The sequence below is a fragment of the Epinephelus fuscoguttatus genome, linkage group LG16, assembly GCF_011397635.1.
Source record: "Epinephelus fuscoguttatus linkage group LG16, E.fuscoguttatus.final_Chr_v1".
In the NCBI taxonomy this organism is placed as follows: domain Eukaryota; kingdom Metazoa; phylum Chordata; class Actinopteri; order Perciformes; family Serranidae; genus Epinephelus; species Epinephelus fuscoguttatus.
The window spans coordinates 36,956,506-36,977,857 of record NC_064767.1 but is presented as its reverse complement, the minus strand read 5'-3'; the positions used below and the strand labels follow the sequence as shown (position 1 = coordinate 36,977,857).

Sequence of the window (21,352 nt, the reverse complement as noted above, 5' to 3'; positions counted from 1 at the left end):
GGTTTGGAGGTTAGCAGAAAGAATTGTGAGACAAGTGGTGTTATCAGGTGTACTCCTCCCACCAGCCAATGTATTATTTTCCATATAACTATTACATAAGAATGTGAAGTTGAAAAAATATTGCTTAGGTAGAATGCTTTGCTCTGTGCTACAGTGTATTTTCTATACCACTTTTAGAAGAAGCCAAAGTAACAAACACAACCCTACACATATGGGCTTAAAAATGTAACAGAAAATATTAAATGTATACTGTGGTATGATGCATGACTTGGTCTTTATGTTGATCATTGACAGAGTGTCCTGAGGAGCTGCCAGCATCTCTGCCCCTGTCCCAGTTCAAAGCAAACTCTCTGTCTACCAGAGTCAGAGCTCATGGAGTCATCGCTTTAGGTAAACTGTCCATCTCTCAGTTTATATCTGTCTGCTTTGTGTTTATTTCATACGGACAATGATTAGGGCCACGTGTAGAAATTATATTTGAGTTCTGAGTTAAAAGTCAGAATTCTGACTGAATCTGTGGATGGTTTTAAGCAGTTGCTGAAAACTCACCTCTATAAGTTAGCCTTTTTATGATTATCTCTGCCTTTAGGTTTGTTTATTTTTGTTGTGTGCTTTAAATCTTGTCAGTGTTTCACACATAAGTAGGTGTATGTGTATATATGTATGTACTGTTTATATGTATATTTCTATGGTTGTGCTTTATCTTATATGCGAGGGACTTTGTAACTGAGTATTTCCATTGTCTCCATTGGTGTCTGTGTGGTTCAGGTAAACTGTGTCTGCAGCATGAGGAACTAGTCCAGAAGTACCTGCCGGTGTTTGCCAGGGAGCTGGAGGTTGGCACCGAGGTGGCTGTGCGCAACAATGTGGTTGTGATTATGTGCGATCTGTGTGTTCGATACACCAACATTGTGGATCACTACATCCCCAACATCTCAGCTTGTCTGCGAGACAATGAAGCTGTCATCAGGGAGCAGACTCTCGTCATGCTGACCAACCTGCTCCAGGTGGGAACTGTTCTACATATTCTACACTGGGCTGCAGTCTGAAAAATGTATTTCATTACTCATTGTAGTTTCGTGTAACAGAAATTGGGTTATATCAACATCTATAATTTTAAGTCCAAGGCCATGTCGCTGTCTCAAATTTTCTTCAGTTGACTTTATATAAAAACAACAAACGCTATTTGAAAATACTGAATTATAAATTAGCAACAGCAAAGGCATTTGAAACTCAGTTCAGTTTAAATGTGAACTGTTATACTTCCTTATTTTCTGTCAGTGTCTGACGTTCATATTAAATGTTACTAAAGTTTCAAGTAATTAGGCAAACATACTGTATATAAAATTAATCTCTGTGGGCAAAACCCTCAGGCTTCAGACTGTAAAGACTGTGTGACTGATTTCGATATAGGGTCATCTGCTTTTGGCCACTACAGCAAGGGTTTACATTACATATGCTGCGACATGTAGCTACATGCTAACATCAGGGAAACTTCTAATCTTGTTTCAGATGTTAATATCTCCCTGATTTCAGATCAGATTCCTACTGGAACGTGTCTGGATGTAAAGACTTTGGTTTTAAAAATATTTATTGGTGAATTTTTTCTTTGCAGAAAATGGCACTATAGTTACTGCATTATAGTCATTCCCTGGTTGCAAGTACATAGCTACATGTAGCTACATGCTAACGTCAGGGAAACCTGTAATCTTGGTGGCAGATGTTAATTTGTCCCTTATTTTAGATAACATGTCTGGTTGTAAAGATTTTAGTGGAGAAGCTTTTATTCGTGATTTTATATGGGAGGAAATGCTGCTATACTATGTTGCTATGCTGTAATGATGGTGGCAGTGCATGTGTGTGAGACGTGATAAACTGACTCATTGGAGCAGACTTGGCATTTCAGAAGCGGGACTTAAACAGACGGGTGTTCCAGCTCAGACAGTATGTGGAAAATAACGTCTTTTTTTGACCATTAAACTATGTCAACATGTTCTCGTAGAAACCCCAAATACAAGTATGAACCTGAAAATTGAGCACAATAGGTCAATATATTCAAAGCATTCTCAGCTCCCCTGCATTTGTCAAACATCAATTAAAATGGGCTGGACTTGAACTTTGACACCAAGAGGACAATTAAAACCATTGTGAGAGAAATATTTTTATTATCAGTTCCACACAGTGAATTTGATTGAGATTGAAAATAATGGCTTAAGAAACATCTGATTGCTGATGAAAATCTCAATCAAGAATCAGCTCATAGTTGTTCAAGTTGACAAACTGGACACCAAAAAGGTTGCCACTTTTTAATCTTTTAATCTTGGTCCACCTGGTGGAATATTCTGCACCAGTTAACTCTGCCTTCCTCCTTCATGCCACTAGGCTGTTCTCTGGGAATCTATTAGCAAACTGTGTTTTTTAATGTCTTCCTCTAATTGCCTTTATTCTTTTTCTAGGAGGAATTTGTGAAATGGAAGGGCTCTCTCTTCTTTCGCTTCATGGTGGCGCTGGTTGACCCGGTTGCTGCCATCGCAAGGTAGATCACTCTGTGCATAGATAGAAAGATGATGACTAATAGTCCTTTCCATACACATGTGTTGGCTTGGCTTGACTCAGTCTGACTTTTCATGTCAGCCCAGTACCGCAGGGATTCAGGACTACCTGCTTGAAGGTGTGTCTTTAACTGATGACACACTTGTGCTTGTGAACCAGTGGAACAGTTTTTTGTCCGGCCCACTGATGTTACTGTGGTAAACAACTTTCTTGTACTTTTGTCAGGGTGTTATTAAATTTCTCTCTGCACTGTACAAATGTACGCAGGATTCCCTCTACAAACAGGAGGCAAGGCTTGTGTTTCATCCGCAGACCAAGCACTTGCCATTCTCTTTCTCTTTGCTTCTTTTGAGATGCACCTTAAACTGTAGAAATATCTGGTGCTTCTGGCGATAGCAGGGGAGGCTATTTAATGTATTTAATGTTGGTCAGGATCAGGTTTTTTTTTTTTTAAATCAATAATTAGTGGAACAGCAGATGCTACAATCCATTCATTTATTTTTGTAACCGCTTATCCTCTTGAGGGTCGCAGGGGGGCTGGAGCCTATCCCACCCACCCAGCTACGCCTCTATCCCACCTCCATCCCTCCTACCGGCGCAAGTCGGAAAGAGGGAGGAGAGAAGGCGTGGAGTGGGTTTTACACACATCACACCAATCAAATGAGCCCCTCTCCGCGCCCTTAAATGCGCCACGCGAAGGCGTAATGAGAGTTTACTCAATTCGCCATGGTAGAAGAGAGCAGCAGCATCAGACGACCAAACTCCTCCCAGGAGGAAACTGATTGTTGACTGACTGTTTTGGTCCGGGAGGTCCAAGCTCGCAGTGTCCGAATATATGGAACTGCAAGCAGACCTCCACGGGCTGATGATGCAAAGGTAGCCTGGGAGGAGGTCACCACAACTGTAAATCAATGTTGCGTTTCTCTCGTGCGCGTGCGCTCTCTCTTTCTCTCTCTTTCTCTCTCGCAGTCTCACTCTGTTTCTTTTCTTTTGGCTTTTCTAACATGACAGATGCTGAATATATACTCCCTATCTGATGCTGTGGCTGTTTGTGGTTGGCTGAGAGGGATGTGAACTCATTAGTTTGTAGCTGTGTTAATCAAATCAGGTTGGGTTTCCATTACGCATGCCAAACGTGCCAAACAGTGCCAATCCCCTTTGATCTGACATCAGATGTGACGGGACAGTCGATATAGAGATACATTTATGTGCTGATTGCAGATAGTTGCATTGAATAGTGTTTTTTTTGGGTATTTATTGCATCGTTAATGTGCCTGATATTCTGGAAACCTGCCTGTGAGGTTTCGGTGACGTGTGTGCACTGTCTGCTGGTCAGCCAAACTTCGGCTTACACTGGCTGCGCTCCCCCTGCGCTGACAGTAGACGTGGTTTCAGTTGGCGAGCTTTTAGCGCACCTTTGGCGAAGCCTTTTGGCACAAAACTGTCACTGCGCCAAGCTGGATCTGTCGACACCTCCCCCTGCTGCGCAGCCACACCAATCTCAGCGCACCTCGGTCTGCCAAACTACCAAACTGAGCGCGCCTCGGGTTGCGCTGCTCGAAACTAGCTCTGCGCGGGGTTCGCCACCCTGCGCTGCGCCGGGAAACTAGACCCCATAGAGACAGACAACCATTCGCACTAACATTCACACCTACGGACAATTTAGAGTCACCAACCTGCATGTCTTTTGTACTGTGGGAGGAAGCTGGAGTACCCGGAGAAAACCCACACTGACACGGGAAGAACATGCAAACTCCACACAGAAGGGCTCCCTCCTGGGAACCAGGAACATGCATTAGGAATAACTTAATAAAGTGCTCTGCAGATATTGAGCGTCAGTGCTGAATATCTTTTCTGTAAAATGTCTACTGTAATCAGTAAGTTATTTAAGTTTATTAACCGATGGGAAAATGTCCTCACCATGGCATCCCTAGCATCCAGAACATGGTAATAGGGAATTATTTATTCTTTGGGTCTAGGAATCATCTACAACAAACAAACTGTGACATTTTATACCTAAATTGTTGTTTCACTATTGTAATGTCTGAAACAAAGATCATAGCGCACAAACATTTTCTCCATATGAGCCATACTGTATTATCTGCTATATGAGGCACTGCACATGAACTGATGATGAAATACACGTGCTTAGCTCTAAAATTGTTCTGAGCACCTAAGTAAATGCACCACAATATCAAACCTGAGCGCCTCCTGTTTCCTGTTCCAGTTTGTGCGAATACTGCCTGCTCCACCTGCTGCTAAAGAAGAACCCAGAAATGTTCAGCCAGCACTTCATCGAGTGCATCTTCCACTTCAACTCCTACAACAAACACAAGTCCTACAACAAGTTCCCTCAAAGTGAGAGGTAAGAAGCTGTGTAGATATTGATTCTGTCAATTCCACATTTAGCTTTTTTTTTTTTTCCTTCGCTGTGATTATTTTCAAGGATGACACTTCCCAGCAAGCATTTTTTGGTTTAAAAAGCGTCTAATAGCCATCTACATGAAGACCTGACGTCTAGGCTAAATCACGGCTGAATTTGGGTTGTCAGTGAAAATTTGGTAGACGTCTAACCATAGCCAAAGTGTAGACGTCTTCAATTATATGGCTATGTAGAGACCATGTCCAAAAAATGGAGATAAACATATTTTAATTACTGTTGACTCTCCATACGTGATTGAATATCATACCGCACGCCATCTGCAATGGCGAAAATTACATTTAATCAATTTCAAAATTAAATCGGCTAGATTTGCGTTACGTGTAGCTAGACTAAATCGGAGCTAAATATAGCCAATACATTTAAATCACGACTATAGCTTGCTGGGTTTAAATTCAATTCTGTTTCATCTCACAAGACAAATAAACTGAAACAGTAGTTTGTATCATGTAGCATAATTTGTTAAGTTCATTCAGTCTTTTTTTTTTTTTTTTGTCAGTACATTGACTTATTTATTTGATCAATGCAGAGAAAAGGCTCGGTTCTCCCTGAAAGGAGCTCAGCACCGCGAGAAGCGTTTTCGCATCTACCGCTTCCTGTTGGAGCACTTTACAGATGCCCAGCGCTTCAACATCACCATGAAAATCAACCAAACTGTCTTAGGTGAGCACATGTGTGGATTGAGAAAGCGGTCTAAGTGTTTTTCTTTCTCTGGTGGTTTCTCTTGGAGTATAAAATAACTGATTGAGCTCTTCTTCATTCAGGGATGTTTTAGGAAAAGTTAACATCTTGGGGCATCTAAACACATTTCTTTGTGAACTCTGGACTGTTAGAAAGCACTAATTTGGGCCTAGAACAGATTTAATCTGAAAAAAGAAATAAATTATAACCTTTTGCCTTTTCCTATCCCAGCATGCTTTGCAGATGAGGAGTTGCCTCTTGATGCAGATGGTGTGGAAATTTTGTCAGAGACTTTCAACATCTTGAGTCTGAAGGAGATGAAGCTGCAGGCCATATCTACTCCAGCAGGAGGTGCTACAGGGGATGACCCAGAGGAAGAGAACATGGCCACCATGGCCAAGGCTGTCCTGCAGGCCGCACAGAAGAAGGTGGTGTCACAGGTGAGTATCATGGGCTAAGTTACTTCAAATCAGTTACTCATCAAAAAAATGACAATCCTTTACTACTGTGATAACTCTGCAGTAAAGATGTTCCGATAATAAGTTTTCCTTGCTGATACTGATTCTGATAACTAACCAATTTCGGTTACAAGAAGCCAAATAAAGTGTTTAAAAAATGGAATAACAACTTGTTACCCAATGCATCATGTGATTGATCTTGCACTCAGTAGGCTTCAGCTAATGCCTACCAGCAACAACAACACCCTTTAACTCAGATTAATGGATAAATAATCACAAAGACATTTGTTGTTGGATTTATTAATTTTATAAAGTCTCTAAAACACTGCTGTACAATGCTGGATTACAATGCTTCTGAAAGGGCTACGATTGCACTGGGGCTCTCTTCTGAAAACTACAATGGTGACAAAGCAGAGGCCATTTAAAGTAAGTTTCTAGACTGCAGCATTCCAGGGATATTTAAAAATAGTAAATAAAAGTACTAGTATGTCCCAGCCTGTATGACATAATGACCTCTGGGCGTTTACAGTTTAATAATGAATTACATGATATTGGATTGGTGCATAGACTTGCATACCCGATCCAGCATTTTAGGCAGTATCAGAGGCATTTCCAATACTGGTATCAGTATCAGAACAGCTCTACTCAGCAGTGAAAGTAGCATTACACAACTCGTTTCTTTACTAATATTTCTCTGCTCAGCTACATCAAAATGATGGAATGATAACATATAATATCCAAAAGGTCAAAGGTCAACATCAATGTGACATCATAATGTTTTCTGGCCAATATTCAGCACCATAATTCAGGAACAGAAGAGAAGACATTTGGTCAGATACTGAATTGGTGACACTAATCTTGGGTGTCCACCTTAAAACTGTGCTGATTCAACATCTATATTTGAAGAACTACTTACTGTTATGACTCTGCATGAGTCTGAACAGACATGGATGTAAGCTGTAACTGCAACTTGACTTGCAGAGGCATACAGTGGCATGGTTGTAATTCTAGTTTTCCAGCTGAAAACACCAGGTGCTCTTCTGAAAAATGCCCAGCAGGGAGTGCTGGCATTTTTCTAGCTGTGATGCTTTGGTTGCATCTGGCTATGATACAGAATATCAGCAGAAGTAAAAATGTCAGTACAAGGTGGAGTACTTAAGCTAGAGTCTTTGCTCTGACCCTTGCTCTGGATGAGGGGAAGACTGAAACATGTAGGGAGAAAGGATGGACCTGCCACTCTGTGTGACCAGCAGCATGAATTTCTCCTCTGCTGTTGTTGTTGCTGTTCACTTCAGCACTTTTACATATACGATGTTACATTTGGTCTTTGTGGTGTTTGTCTCGCCCCTCCTCCACTCTGAATTGACAGCTGGGTGAAAAGTGACAGTGACCAGTGCAGCATATTAACCAATGTGGAACATTTTTCAGCTCTCATTAAACAGAAAAAAAGCCAAACGTGTAGTGCTCAAAGCAGATTAGATGCTCAGCGCCTCGTCATCCTGCTGGCATTTATAGCAAAACATGGCACTCCCATTGCAAAGAATCCAAAAATATGCTGGCCTCAAGAAAAAAATTTGCACACTGTGGCCAATGTAGTTAATCCAGAGATAACATGCAGATTTTTCCCCCCATCGACCAATCAGTTGGTTGAAGAGTAAGAATTTCAGCTGTCCAAGATTTTCTGTGGTTGACCCCAGCCTTACATCACACATCTGAATAAGACAACTTTGGGATTACCAGGACCCAATTTTCTCTCCATTGGTAGAGTCTTATCACCCCACCCCCCCACCTAAAACCCATATGCCGTTAGCACATCCCGGACTGCTGTGTCCACTGAACACAGAGAGACCAAACTGATATTAACCCTACATTAACTCCTGGTTAGACAGCTAAAAATTTGATCCCCAAACATCAAAATTGTGTTAGTGGTATTAGTAAATGTAATATAATTACTGAATAACAAATTGTACTACATTGCACTACTCATTAAAGTAATTACATTACTGTAACACATTACTACGTATTGCACAACTGCCCAACATTGCAGGTTGAGTCCACATCAGGCTGCAGGTACAGTACGAGTTTGATGATACAAGCGTCCTCCAAAAAGCACCAGCTGTTGAATACTATTAAAAAAATTGAGTTGAGCTTCCTGCTTTGATCCACAGGTTCAGAAGAAGGCCTTCATAGAGAACTCAGTTCCTCTCATCATCAGTCTGAAGAACCTGCTGGAGCAGAAACGCTCTCCTGTCCTCCGAGACCTCATGGCCTACCTTCAGGTGAGACTACAGCACGCAGTCGTGGATGCTCTATGCGACTGGTGTGCAGCATGATGACAGGCACCATGAGGAAAAAAAGGTGTACAAAGATGATATGCTACAAGTTGTTATTTTTTGTTTTGTTTTTTTACTACTGTATTGAATTGCCTAAGATAGGGGTCAGCAACCTGTACTATGAAAAGAGTCATTATTGGAGCCTTGGAGCAGGAAGCCCTTCAAGGCTGCACCCACCTGTGTGACACTTCTCCATGACGCCATTGTTCCCATCAGGTGATGATGCAGGACTACCGTAACGAGGTTAAGGAGTTTTTCTCCGGAGATGAGCAGCTGGCAGCTGAGGTTGACTTTGCTCTGAAGATGTCTGAGAAGGAGAGAGAGATGGAGCAACAGATGGACAACTGCAACTTGACAGGAGACACCAGGACTCCCACTGCACAGGTTAGAACACACCACATAGACTCAAGTGCAACTTTAAAAGAATAAACTTTTATGTGTGTCAGTTGCCCGTATTTAATGACATTACTTAATAGATTTAATAGCTCATATGCAAAATTAGGCTTCAATTATTGCACAACATTTTATTTGATTTTTAGAATGACGATGGAGACTGAATTAGCAGTTTGAAAAATCAAAAATATATTGCATTGCAATTGTGCAATGTTGTGCAATTTTAAAAAGGTGCATCGTGCTTTACAGGAAGTCATAAAAACATACATATTTTGTAAATGTATTTTTAGATTGAATATATTATCAGATATACACTGTACAAGGATGAATATGTGAAAAGTTGTTTTGAACACTGATGTGTTGTGTGACATTATTCTAATTTCAGACAATATTTACTGTTTCTCTGTATTATAATATTTAATTAAATTGTAATTAAATGAAGTTATTAGAGCTGAATTTGTTATTCAGTTAATGCATTTTTTATTGACTGACAAATTAGTCAGCATCTGTTTTGATAACTGACTAATCATTTAAGTTAAAATGCTGTTTCTGGTTTTAGCTTCTCAAATGTGAGGATTTGCTGCTTTTCTTTACACCATTGTAGTGATTTGATAACATCATTTTCGACTGTGGAAGAATGACCAATGAATTATTCATTATTTTAAGTTATTATAATGAAACTAATTTTCTTGCATTAGCAACAAGGGCCAGTGTCTCAGAGTTCCCCACAGTCAGTGAAGGTGTCATTGTGATTCTGCTCTCTCCTCAGCGTTCAGTCCAGGGCTCTCCCGTCAGGTCCAGGCCCCTCCTTCCGTTTATCTTTGCCACACCACAGCCACCACGTCCAAACCCCCTGTCTGCCAGACTGGCACAAACTGACAAGTAGGTTTCCATCACAGCAGCTGAGCAACACCAAGAACTCACTGCAGGCTGTTGTTTTCATCTTTGATTTATAACTGTTGATTATCCCTTTCTTTAAGTCGCACACAGAGTTCAGTGACTCCAATAATAAGTGCATTTTGCAGACTGAAGCATTAACTTTCTGCTCAGACTTTAATACTGTATTCTGGTGCAGTGGGTCAATTCATCTTGGTTGTAGCTAGGAAGTTAATTAAAGGACTATGACAGTTTTTTATTTTACTTTTATTTACTATTTTCTTTAAAAGAGTTTTTTTTTTTTAAGATTTTAGGCATTTATTGAATAGTTCATAGTGCAGACACAGACAGGAAATCTTGGGAAAGAGAGATAAAAGGGGGTATGACATGCAACAAAAGCTGGTATTGAATCAGGGACACTCATGGGTGCAGATCTGATGACAAGTTTGGGGGGGACACAGTCAGTTGTGATTTTTTTTTAATTGCACGCGTGCAAATCATGCCCACAGAGCGCTTGAGATTGCCAGCATATTTCACGATTTCATAGAGGCTCATCACCATCACCAAGTCATTCAAAAAGCACTACAAAGAGAATCATATGCTTACCTTTACTGTTTATTTCTCTTAAACAGCCAGTAGTACATGGAACCAGCCATCACCCTCCTTTTCACTGCTTCGCTGTTAGTTAATGCTACTTCTAGTTTCAGGGTCTCAGGCATGTTATGTCCACTCATGTTCTCATCTCTCGCCTCTCACGGATTCCCATTTCTCCTCATCATCTTCCCTTTCTCCCAGTATATAGGACTACTGTATACATTTGTTCAATTTCAATCATTTAAGCTATTTAGAATTGGGGGGGACAATTTGTGTTTTTCAGAATTTGGGGGGGGACATGTCCCCCCCGTCCCCCCCGGGATCTGCACCCATGGGGACACTGCACTTGTTTGGTATGTGTCTTCATTAGATCCCCAGGGTACCCACTTTTTCCATTCTTGCTTTTTCTTTTTTTTTCACTTTGTGGATTGCCCTTGGTGCAGTATGCATGTACTTGGCATCATTTTAAAAAAAAGACAATGTTTCTGTCTCTGTGTGTTTTATCAGGCGTGCGGACAGAGTCAGGCAGGAGGAACATGTCCAGTCTAAATCAATCGCTCTGGAAAGAACAGGTATGACACATTGGATGTTAAAACTACAGTTTCATGTTACACGTTTATGGGAGCTCATCTAAAATCCCCTTGAGTGCAGCAGTTGGAGAAGTGTCATTTTAGGGATTCAAGGGTCAGAGGTCATAGCACCAGGAAAAAAAGAATAAACCAAACAGTCCTCTGAACTTGAAGGACCATTCTGTGTGGGCACTGATTCATACATCAACACAATGAAAAAGTGTAATTAAATTATTTCATAGAATCCCTATTCTGATTATCATAAGTACTTAGTTTTCATAGTTAATTTATTCAGACTGATTATTTTGCTATTCAAAGTCAGTATTTGAAAGCATCCTGACTGACTGTCTTATTTGACTTCACAGTGATGCCAAAAGGAGCAGTGACTGACAGAGCCATCAGCACACCAAAAGGTAGGAGCCCACAGTGCTGTCTGAACCTCTGCAACACATCACACACCTGATATTCAATGCATGCTGTCATCCATAAGTGTGTATTAAGTCAGGTCAGTCAGGTTCATAAAGCCCAATATCACAAATCACGACTTGCCTTAAGGGGCTTTGTAATCTATACAGCATACGACACCCTCTGTCCTTAGACCCTGGCTTCAGATAAAGAAAAACTCCCCTAAAAACACTGCAACAGGTACAAAAATTAAAGAAACCTCACACATGCAATATATATAGTATGCACAGAACGAGGTTATTGTAATTTACTTAAACTAAAATAAAAACTAAACCAAGGTGTGAAAAACATTTTAGTTAACCGAAATTAAAAAAAATCAAAACTAGACTCTGAAAAATGAAATAATAATAATAATGATAATAATAATAATAATAATAATAATGAAATTTATACAGGAAATGTTTTTAGTTTGAGTCTTTGTCAGTTTGATCAAATTTGTCAACACCACAAGCATGAAGAGGCACTGGTACATAGGTTTATTGAGACTGGGATGTCAACAGCCCATTTTACACAAAGATGGCGCTATAGACCCACTACAGAGGGCGCCTTTGCATTTTTACACAGAACTAAACAACAGCTGCATCATTCTGCTCCAGTATGTGATTTCAGACAGCATGCCGGCATCGCAGAAGCTATAAAGGCGGGCGTTACATGTGGCACGAGACGTCCGCCTCTGATGTGACATATAAAAAACGTGTTGGCAGCACTGAAGAAAATTATAACAATGGCAAAACATGGCATAAAAACAAAAACAGCACAGGCAATCTAAACGACAAGAATTATACACAGGATATGAAAATGAAAAAGATGGATCCAGGAAATGTCAAGCACCAGACTGCAGTTTGAAAAATCATTTCTCACTGCAAATATTGTACACAAGGTTCCCACAATTATGAAAAACTCTCTTTCCAGGCCTGGAAAAGTCATGGAATTAGTACAGTCCTTAAAAGTTTTGAAAAACATTTTGTTGTGTGTGATGAAATTAATTGTTACAATAATCTCCGTAAACCTAATCTAACAAAATGGCAAATTTGTTTTCTGTAGCTAGCTGTTGATGAAGCATAGCTGTGCTCTGTGTAGCTATGCATCGATGCATGGTCTTTTTTTTACCATCGCTTACAATTTGTTATTTTCTTTTCATGTGTAGTCTTTCCCTCCATATATGACAGGTACCTGGAATTATGTTTGAATAGAGTTTGAATCTGATGTTTTTGAATGACATTTCAATAACTTTTAAATTGTGCAGCATTTTTTAGATTGAGCAAAATCTACATCAGCAGCCTAAGGCTATTAGTTACCACTCAGACCATCAATGCGTACTTTGAGCGTGGTAGTTCAAAGGTACAGAGCATATGTAAGGAGTTTTTTTTTTTGTCAAACAAATTAACTGACAGGCCCATGGAACTGTCAGCTGTCACTTCCTCACTCTGGGAGCACTACTGCTCTTATCTGTGCCTGCGGCCAGCATGTGATAATATAATTAACCTTTGGAATTAAGTGTACTGTACAGTTGTGTTCATGTTATGCGTTGTGAATGGTCATGGGATTTTTTTATTTATTTTTTTTAATGGGTCCTTGAAAAGTCATAGTAAAGCTTTGAAAATGTGTCCCTTAATAATTCATGGGAGCCCTTTCACACATGGCTGTGTTCTCATAGTCTGAATGCTTTTTACTTTTAAATGTGCTTTTGTTAATCTCGAAAAGTTCAACATTTTGGGAAGTAAAGTTAATAAATAACATTTTTTACAAGAGTAGGAAGTTCGGATTGATATCAATCTTATGTCTGCATGTTGGCAGTCAGGACATAATTAACTTACTGTTGTATAAGGACTGGAAGCAGGGAGAAACAGCTGGCCTGGCTCTGTTAAAAGTTAAAAACATGCATCTACAAACACCTCTAAAGCTCTCTGATGAACACGATGCATCTCGTTTGTTTAATCTGTTCACCAACAGAAATCTAAAAATGAAAAAACTAGTAGATTTTAGGGGGAGTTTTGTGCTGCTACTGGTTCTTCTATTAATCTTAGACTACCTCTGATTGATTTAACATTTTAGTCCAGTCTTTATGTGTTGCAGATTTTGTCATTTTAGTGTTGTTACCTTATTGAGAAGATCTTTTATCTGACCCCCACACCCTAAACCCCAACTGTCCATCTGTCCTCCTCCCTGTAATCCAGGTGTCAACATCAATTTAACTTTTGATGAAGGACTGAGCGCAATCTTCAGTGACCGAGGAACAAGTAAGTTACTCTGACTTCTCTCGTAAACTTACTAGCTAGGTGTTGAGGCAGCAGTTAATGAGTATGAGAACCTTCTGTCTTGTTAAAAATCAACCTCAACTCTGCATTTACTTTGAGATGGTTTAGGTTTAGATAAATCTGTGTCTGCTATGTCCTCACAGGTCTCGTCGGGGAGACCAGTGTTCTTCATGTGCGGTCAAATGAGCAGCAGTAAGTTCACTACTTCTGTCATTGCTTTCACACGGTCTGTATTTTCAGTCACAGTTCTAGTTCTGCTAGCACTTTCTCATGTAGTTTGAAAGAGTTAACAGTAACAATAATATCATGTAAATAAATGGTGAAAGCTGTGTTTTTAATTAATCTAAACCAGCATTTGTGAATAAAAAAATGATCCATCAGAGATTTCCATTTCCAGTACACTGAACAACAATTTAAACGCCAACACTTTTGTTTTTTTACACACTCAATAGATATATTTCTTTAAAATTTGATCACGAATTTGTTAAAATCCATGTAAGAGAGCACTCCTCCTTTTCCAAGATAATCCATCCACCTGACAGGTGAGGCATATCAAGATGCTGATTCAACAGCATCATTACTACACAGGTGTGCCTTGTATGATGGTCACAATAAAAGACTACTCTAAGATGTGCAGTCACACAACACAATGCCACAGATGTCCCAGAATTTCGAGGGAGTGTGCCATTGGTATGTTGACTGCAGGAAATTACCACCAGCGCTGTTGCCTGTGAAGTGAATGTTCATGTTACTACCATAAGACTTCTCCAGTGTCGTTTTATATATTTGGCAGTACATCCAACTGGCCACACAACCACAGAGCACGTGTAACCACATCAGCTCAATCGGCTTCATTGTCACTCCCAAGATTCACAGAAAAAACACTTGTGTTTTGCTGGAGACATTTTCCCCACAAATACAAAATGCTAATGTTACTAGCACAAAACTAAGGCATTTTACATTGTATAAATTAGCCTAGCAGCTAGCAGAATTTTCCTTTACTCATATGAAGTCAGGAACAACAGCAACATTTAACAAAGGTAATGTTACACATTTCAGCTCCATTACAACTTATAACGTTCACCAATAAAACAAAAACTTACTACATGCTTAATGCATTGTGGTTTGGGTCTTTTCATGGGATATGTTGACAATTTAAAAAAGATATGAATAACCCCCAGCCTTACCCTTTAAAGAACTGGTACACCTAAATTACAAACAAAATGAATCTCTCTCTCTCTCTCTCTCTCTCTCTATAAATATATATATATATATATATATATATATATATATATATATATTCCTTCCTCTCCCAGTAGGGATGTGCCATATTATCTCATTTACGATAATACCAGTATATTTTTTTAATATGATATGAAAAACGTATAATGTGATACTCGCGATACTTCAGCTTGTTGACATACTGACATCATACTGCTACCCACAGCAACAACAAGCATGGCTGAAAGCAAAATTATTACTGACTCGGTGGTGGTTCTAAAAAGAGGAGCAGCTTCAGTAGTGTGGAATAAACTGTGGCATCCTGAATGTTTTATGAACAGCCCCGGACTTCTCAGACTCTCATAGTGAATTACCGTGAGTTACCCTCCCTGCAGAGGGAACTCATACAGCAGCTCCTCTGGCAGCAGCACATAGTCTCTCCCTCTCCTCTCTCGCCGTGCACACATGGGAGTCAGTATCATCACGATTAAACCCTTGGTAATGTAAACCTATGTGACACTCAGGGCTCGACAAAAAAGAGTTATGGTAGCATAACAGCCTGTCACAGGTTACAGCGTGATGATTAGAGGAGAAATGGCAGAGCATAAAGGTCCAGGTGGGAAAAAAACTAAATCATTTAGGATTTTGCTAAAACAGAAGTAATCTCCTGCTGATTTATATATAACGATTCCAGGGTACATTTTTGTATTTGGGAACTGTTTAACCTTTATTTTACCAGGCAGATTTGCTTGAGATCAAGTGATCTCTTTTACGAGCAAGGCCTGGCCAAAATGGCAGCATTAGAGAACAAAACATAATAAGACACACATAAAGAAAAAGCACAGACATGAGAAAAAGAGAGGAAGGCCCAGAGTCCTATGGAGGGGTTATGCCCTACAAATACAGTCCAGTGGGGGAAGGGGGAGGAGGAGGAGAGGGCTGGATGGGGCAGAGGAGGTGGCAACAGGGGATCCTGAGGAGGAAAAGTTCATGTTAAAGGAGCTATATGTAAGAAATCTCAAGCAAATAGTCATAACATCCTCCTAATATGTCACAGAGACTAAGGAATAATGTTAATATAACATACTGATCTCACCGACAACAATAGTACAGCCAGAATATTTGCATTTAAAAAAAAATTTTATGGTCCGCAAATCATGTTTATGTTTTGAATTTGTGTTTTGGCCTGTTGCGCCACCCACCGCCGTCTACCAGTCACACAGTCAGTAGAGTCTCAGCATCAGTTACAGTTACGACTGAGCTACAGCAGCACGGCAAGCAGCATTAGCAGTGTCCCAGTACATAGCATTAGAAGTCTCCTCAGCTGTATCCCGGCAGCAGCGTTAGCAGCAGAGAAGCCGGACTTGCTCAAATGGTCCACTGGAAAACCGAAGATCAAGGACGCGGTGACGCGGCCCCGCCACGGCTGCCGCCCGTGGGCAAACAAATCAGTCTCCAGCGTGCCGCTGTCCAGCAACCTCGAATCTGTAGGGGAGGGGGGGGCGGACACGACTCGCGGCAGTGTATAGGACAGACAAGCGTGAAGGGGGGAGAGAGAGAGGGAGTGACATGCAGCAAAGGGCCACAGGCCGGAGTCAAACCCGGGCCGCTGCGGCAACAGCCTTGTACATGGGGCGCCTACCACTAAGCCACCAGTGCCCCCAGTATTTTGAATTTGAGTGCAGTAACCGTTTTGGCCACATTCTTACATACAGCGCCTTTAAACAGAAACAGTGCACCACAATACACACTAAAAGAACACTTGTGTGATGATGATTAAATACTATGCAGTAACATTTACACACTCCATTTGCCATTATAAAGCCTGTTAGCTGAGTTTTAAATTATAAGTTTTAGTGATTTTTGAAGACTGTTCCAGGAGGAGGGAGCAGAGTACATGAATGCGCTCTTCCCAAGCTCAGTATGAGTTCTGGGGACAGAGGCAGATAGAAAGTCTAGAGAGCACAAACTGTATGATAGATTTGATGTGAAACTGAGGTAGGTGCAGAGGTATGAGGTGAGTAGTCCAATAATTGCTTTATAGATGAAGGTGTACCAGTGGAGAGGCCTGCGAGCAGACAAGGACACAATGTACAAACAAATCCAAAATTCTCCTTTTACGAGAATAAGTCAGATTATTGGTGGAGGTAATAGTACACCAGTGATGACATATTTATGAATGCAGACATCGATTTTTGCCAATAAACAACTAAAATGTTACACACTGTCCCTTTAAATAAAAAATAAATAAAAGTAATCCATGAAGTACTGGATGACATGGTTTAATCAATGTTATAATAGCTTTTTGGTACACAGTGGCTACTGTTGTTGCAATACGCATTTGAAACAGTGAGGCACTAGAGTGCACTATCCGTTTGAATGCAACATATTATTTCAGCGTTAGATGGGATAAATTCCTATATCTGTGGCTTTAATAATGATTAATTAATAATATATTTTTTTCTAATTTGTCAGAAATACCCTGAAATATTGTGGTATTTTAGGGCACACCCCTACAGCCCAGTCAGTGGTATCTCTCCATGCAGATAGTGTTGGTTGTTTTTGTCCAGGTTAGGAGATCTTCTATGAGATTTCTCCCTCCACCAGTGGAAGCTTGTCCAATACGTTGCATTAATATTTTTGTTACTTTATACTCCATGCAAAGGTGTGTTAGGAGACAGTTTTTGTTCAGAAGATGTGATTTAAAACTCAACTCTCTTGTGTGTTTCAGAGCTCCTGGACCAAGGCAGTGGAATGTGCAGTCTCCTCTCCGCCAGAATAAAAAATCATCTAAAGTTTAGTTGCCATACAGCGTCATGTCTTTGCTTCTGCTTTTTGTCTTTACACAACTGCTAATTTTATTACTTCTTACATCTCCATTTCCATCTATGTGCTGTTGATTCATATTTTATAATCTTTGTTATTGGTATGTTTGTATCACTGTTTGTCTTTTTTTTTTTTGTAATAAAGGTGAGCATGATGTCAATACATCTTAAGAATTTTTTGTCCAGATTCTTGCACATATACATTATTGTCAGATCAAAATCTGTGCTTTCTTTGGAACATGCTACTTTTGTGCCATATTTTTATTACATACTATGGTATGTTTTGATTTTCAGCTCCACAGCCTTTGAAGTGAGAGTCAGTGGAAATATTACACTGTTAAATCCAAACTCTAAATCAGTATATTCAGAAGTGTTTACATTACTTTAACACTGAGACAACAAATCCGTATATCAGTTTCTATTTCAATAATTATCTCTAAAGAATGTTTATGCCAGTCAAAGATATTTCAGTCAGGAGAGACTTCCTCTGAGAGAAGAGAATGTATGAGTCTGAAAAACAGAGTATGAGAAATGCAAAAAAAAATCTTTGCCGATGGGACCCCACCATGATGTAATCTATTCCAGGAGTGTGGTAAAGACATAGCAGATCAGGGAACCCCCTTATGGAGTCTAGATGTTTGTGGTTGTAATGGTGGTGATGAGATGAGGAGTGGGGTTTTGATGAGCTTGTCCTGGGCTCTGGATATGGTGACTGGAGGTGAATGGGGTGGCGGAGGGATGATTCCGCCTAATATGACAGCTGACAGGAGCAGAGAGGAGAACAGATTTATAGTTTGGCAGTAGCAACATGAATGGCTGAAGGAGATCGTGGCAAAGTTGGATTGGCTAACTAGGAGAGGGAACGTCCATAATCAGCTGATTGGTGGAAGTGGGATAGAGACAGAATTGTGAATGGATATAGCATAAAGAAAGTCTTCCTGACTGAACTTAAGCAAAGCTTGATTTCTTCTAGTAGGAATGTTTGGATGTCTATCTAACAATCAAGTGACAGGTTAAGAGTCCAGATGTTACTCAAATGATCAATCCAGTTTAATGAGTAACAACTGCAGTGTGTAATAAATTCAAGTGAGCAACAGCTGAGCCATAGGACCGCTTAGCTGAAAGAGAGAGACCAGGGACTCCCTACTACATACATTGTATAAAATTGCATTGCATATTAAAGCATGCAGACAGGTGTTGTAAGGCAGAAGGCCCTATCAGTCTCAGGCTGCAGTCCTGACCTGGGCTGCCCTGACAAAATGTAGCAAAACATTTATTCAAGTGAAAATGGTAGTGCCTTGAACACCCTGTTGTGTTATGCAAACACACTGCATATATACCATGAGGTTCAATTCAATTCAAAATGGCTTTTTTGAACGGGAAACACGTCACTGCTGATTGGGTACCACCTCCGACACACCCGCCAAACGATACAAAATGTACCTCAACATACCCTTGTATTTACCTCCAAGGAAGCTGAGCAATGGAAACTCCCCTTTCACAAGGCAACATATGATGGATTTATTTTCACGTGTATTTTCAGACATTTTAATAATTTCAAAGAATTAAACAATAAATTGTCCCACACCCTCTGTTAAAGACCCAAGTCTAAGACCCTTCCAACTTAAGATATATGTACACTTCTCACCAAATGGATACAAAAAAATAAAAACTGGATGATATGAAATTTTTCAAGATATGACTCTTTCTGTAGACTACCTGAAAATGATGTGTAACTCATTTTGTACAACACAAAAAAATATCACATTTAATACTTTATAAGGGAAAGTAACATTAATATAGACAAAACAATAAACATTAAAATTTTGGTTCATTTTGGAAATCCATTTATTTAATTATGTTAACTTGACTGACTGCTTCATGTATAAGGAATAAGGAAATCCAGGCAGGGGGCAGAGTTTCCACAGAAAAATACACCACCACACCCTGAGAGTGGCTCATAAGTGATGATTGAGAGGGATTACTGCTGTATGAGTCTGGAGAAACAACTCCCACCTGATGATCCCAAAAACATGTTAGTTATCACTGCTAACTGGTCTGTACAGTTAAGCCTTGCCATAATAGCTTATCATAGGGCTTAGGAGGTTATTCATTGAGTGCTGATTCTTTCTCTAGAGCACACACTTCTTGTGTTTATTTGAATTCCTCTTTGAACCAGAGGAGGTCCTAAAGTGGCCAGAGGGTCTGAAACTATCATCTGCCTGCAGAAGGGAAATTGGTCAAGGGTGGTTATTCCAATCACTAATGACAGCAACCATGACATTACTCTCACCCCTCGTACAGTGCTGGGACAGCTACAGCAAGTCAAGGCTATTTACCCAGTAGATGTAAGGCCAGCTAATGCTAATGAGAACACCACCAGTGTAGCCAGTGCTAGCAAAAAATACAACCAAAACAGCCAGCACTAATGAAAACACGGCCAGCACAGCTAGCGCTCCTGAAAAGCACAGAGAACAAAGACCACTGAACACATGCAAACAAGATCTCTGGGACCCTCCAGTGTCGGTTGATCACCTGACCCCAGATCAGCAGGAAAAGGTGAAGCTACGAGAAGAGTGTACTGCATTCTCAAAAGATGATAATGATGTGGGATGCATTCCATCTCTGCAGTTAAAAATCTGATTGAGTGACACAACTCCAGGAAGGTGCACCTACACCTCAGCACCCAAACCACTCCACAAGGAGGTGAAAGAGTACTTAGGGGACCTACTGAATAGAGGATGGATTCAAAAATCCCGGTCCCCATACTCCTCGTGACAATAGTCTGTGTACATAAGATAGATGGGAGTTTACTCCTGTTCGTGGATTACTGAGAACTGTACCAAAAATCCATTCCAGACCGTCACCCTATCCCCCGAGTGCAATACATACTCAACAGCCTCAGTGGGAGTGCATGGTTCTCGGTACTGGACCAGTCAGGGTTTACTGGAGGAAATTAGCAGACCACTTACAGCCTTTTTAACACCATGGGGTTTGTACGAGTGGGTACGGATCCCCTTCAGCCTGTCCTCGGCTCCTGCAGAGTTTCAGCAAAGTATGGAGGAATGTCTCGCAGGTCTGAGAGATGAAACATCACAGCCGTATTTGGATGACAATCCGGTCCACAGCAAGTCTTTTGAGGACCATTTCCGTGATATGAGAGAGGTGTCGCATCACTATCAGGCACATGGGATAAAGCTAACAGCTAAAAACAGTAAAGTGTTTAATTGATTAAGGCCAATTATTACAGTTTTGTATTTCTCTGTAATGTAACACAGTGTTAACAATGTTATTATAATATCCTTTCTCAAACCTGGACTCAAACTATTTTGTTGCCTCCCAAAAATACATATTTTAATAATTAAATTAAAACCATAAGCATGCGGACAATTAGTCGACTAATGGCCTTAAATGATGACCACTGGTAGACTAAGACAATTCTTTGTCGGGGGTAGCCCCAGTTTATTGCTGCATATAATCTGCATATACTGTGGCTGTATGCTCTTTAACAACCCACAGTAGGGAAACACTGATGTCATCTTGTTGCACTGCAGTGATGAACCAGCTCGAAAGACACTACCCGTTGTGACTGTCACTCCAACCTTTCCCAAAGATGTCCAGATGAAGCTTGATGCGAAAGAACCATGTCACATAGTTCCAAAACTATGCAACAAAATAATCAGAGT

General features: G+C 40.3%; 1 protein-coding gene across 1 annotated transcript in view; it reads left to right on the top strand.

Moving 5' to 3' along the window:
* ncapd3 (non-SMC condensin II complex, subunit D3) overlaps positions 1-17,810 on the top strand; it is a 45,476-nt gene extending 27,666 nt beyond the window's left edge. The window contains exons 22-35 of the mRNA XM_049601161.1: positions 295-390; positions 769-1,007; positions 2,457-2,536; positions 4,781-4,918; positions 5,523-5,656; positions 5,906-6,114; positions 8,301-8,411; positions 8,682-8,849; positions 9,628-9,740; positions 10,836-10,900; positions 11,263-11,310; positions 13,540-13,602; positions 13,764-13,812; positions 17,573-17,810. Coding sequence (XP_049457118.1) covers positions 295-390; positions 769-1,007; positions 2,457-2,536; positions 4,781-4,918; positions 5,523-5,656; positions 5,906-6,114; positions 8,301-8,411; positions 8,682-8,849; positions 9,628-9,740; positions 10,836-10,900; positions 11,263-11,310; positions 13,540-13,602; positions 13,764-13,812; positions 17,573-17,642 — 1,583 coding nt within the window. The 3' untranslated portion in view covers positions 17,643-17,810. The remainder of the gene's footprint in view (positions 1-294; positions 391-768; positions 1,008-2,456; positions 2,537-4,780; positions 4,919-5,522; positions 5,657-5,905; positions 6,115-8,300; positions 8,412-8,681; positions 8,850-9,627; positions 9,741-10,835; positions 10,901-11,262; positions 11,311-13,539; positions 13,603-13,763; positions 13,813-17,572) is intronic.
* The last annotated feature ends 3,542 nt before the right edge of the window (positions 17,811-21,352 follow it).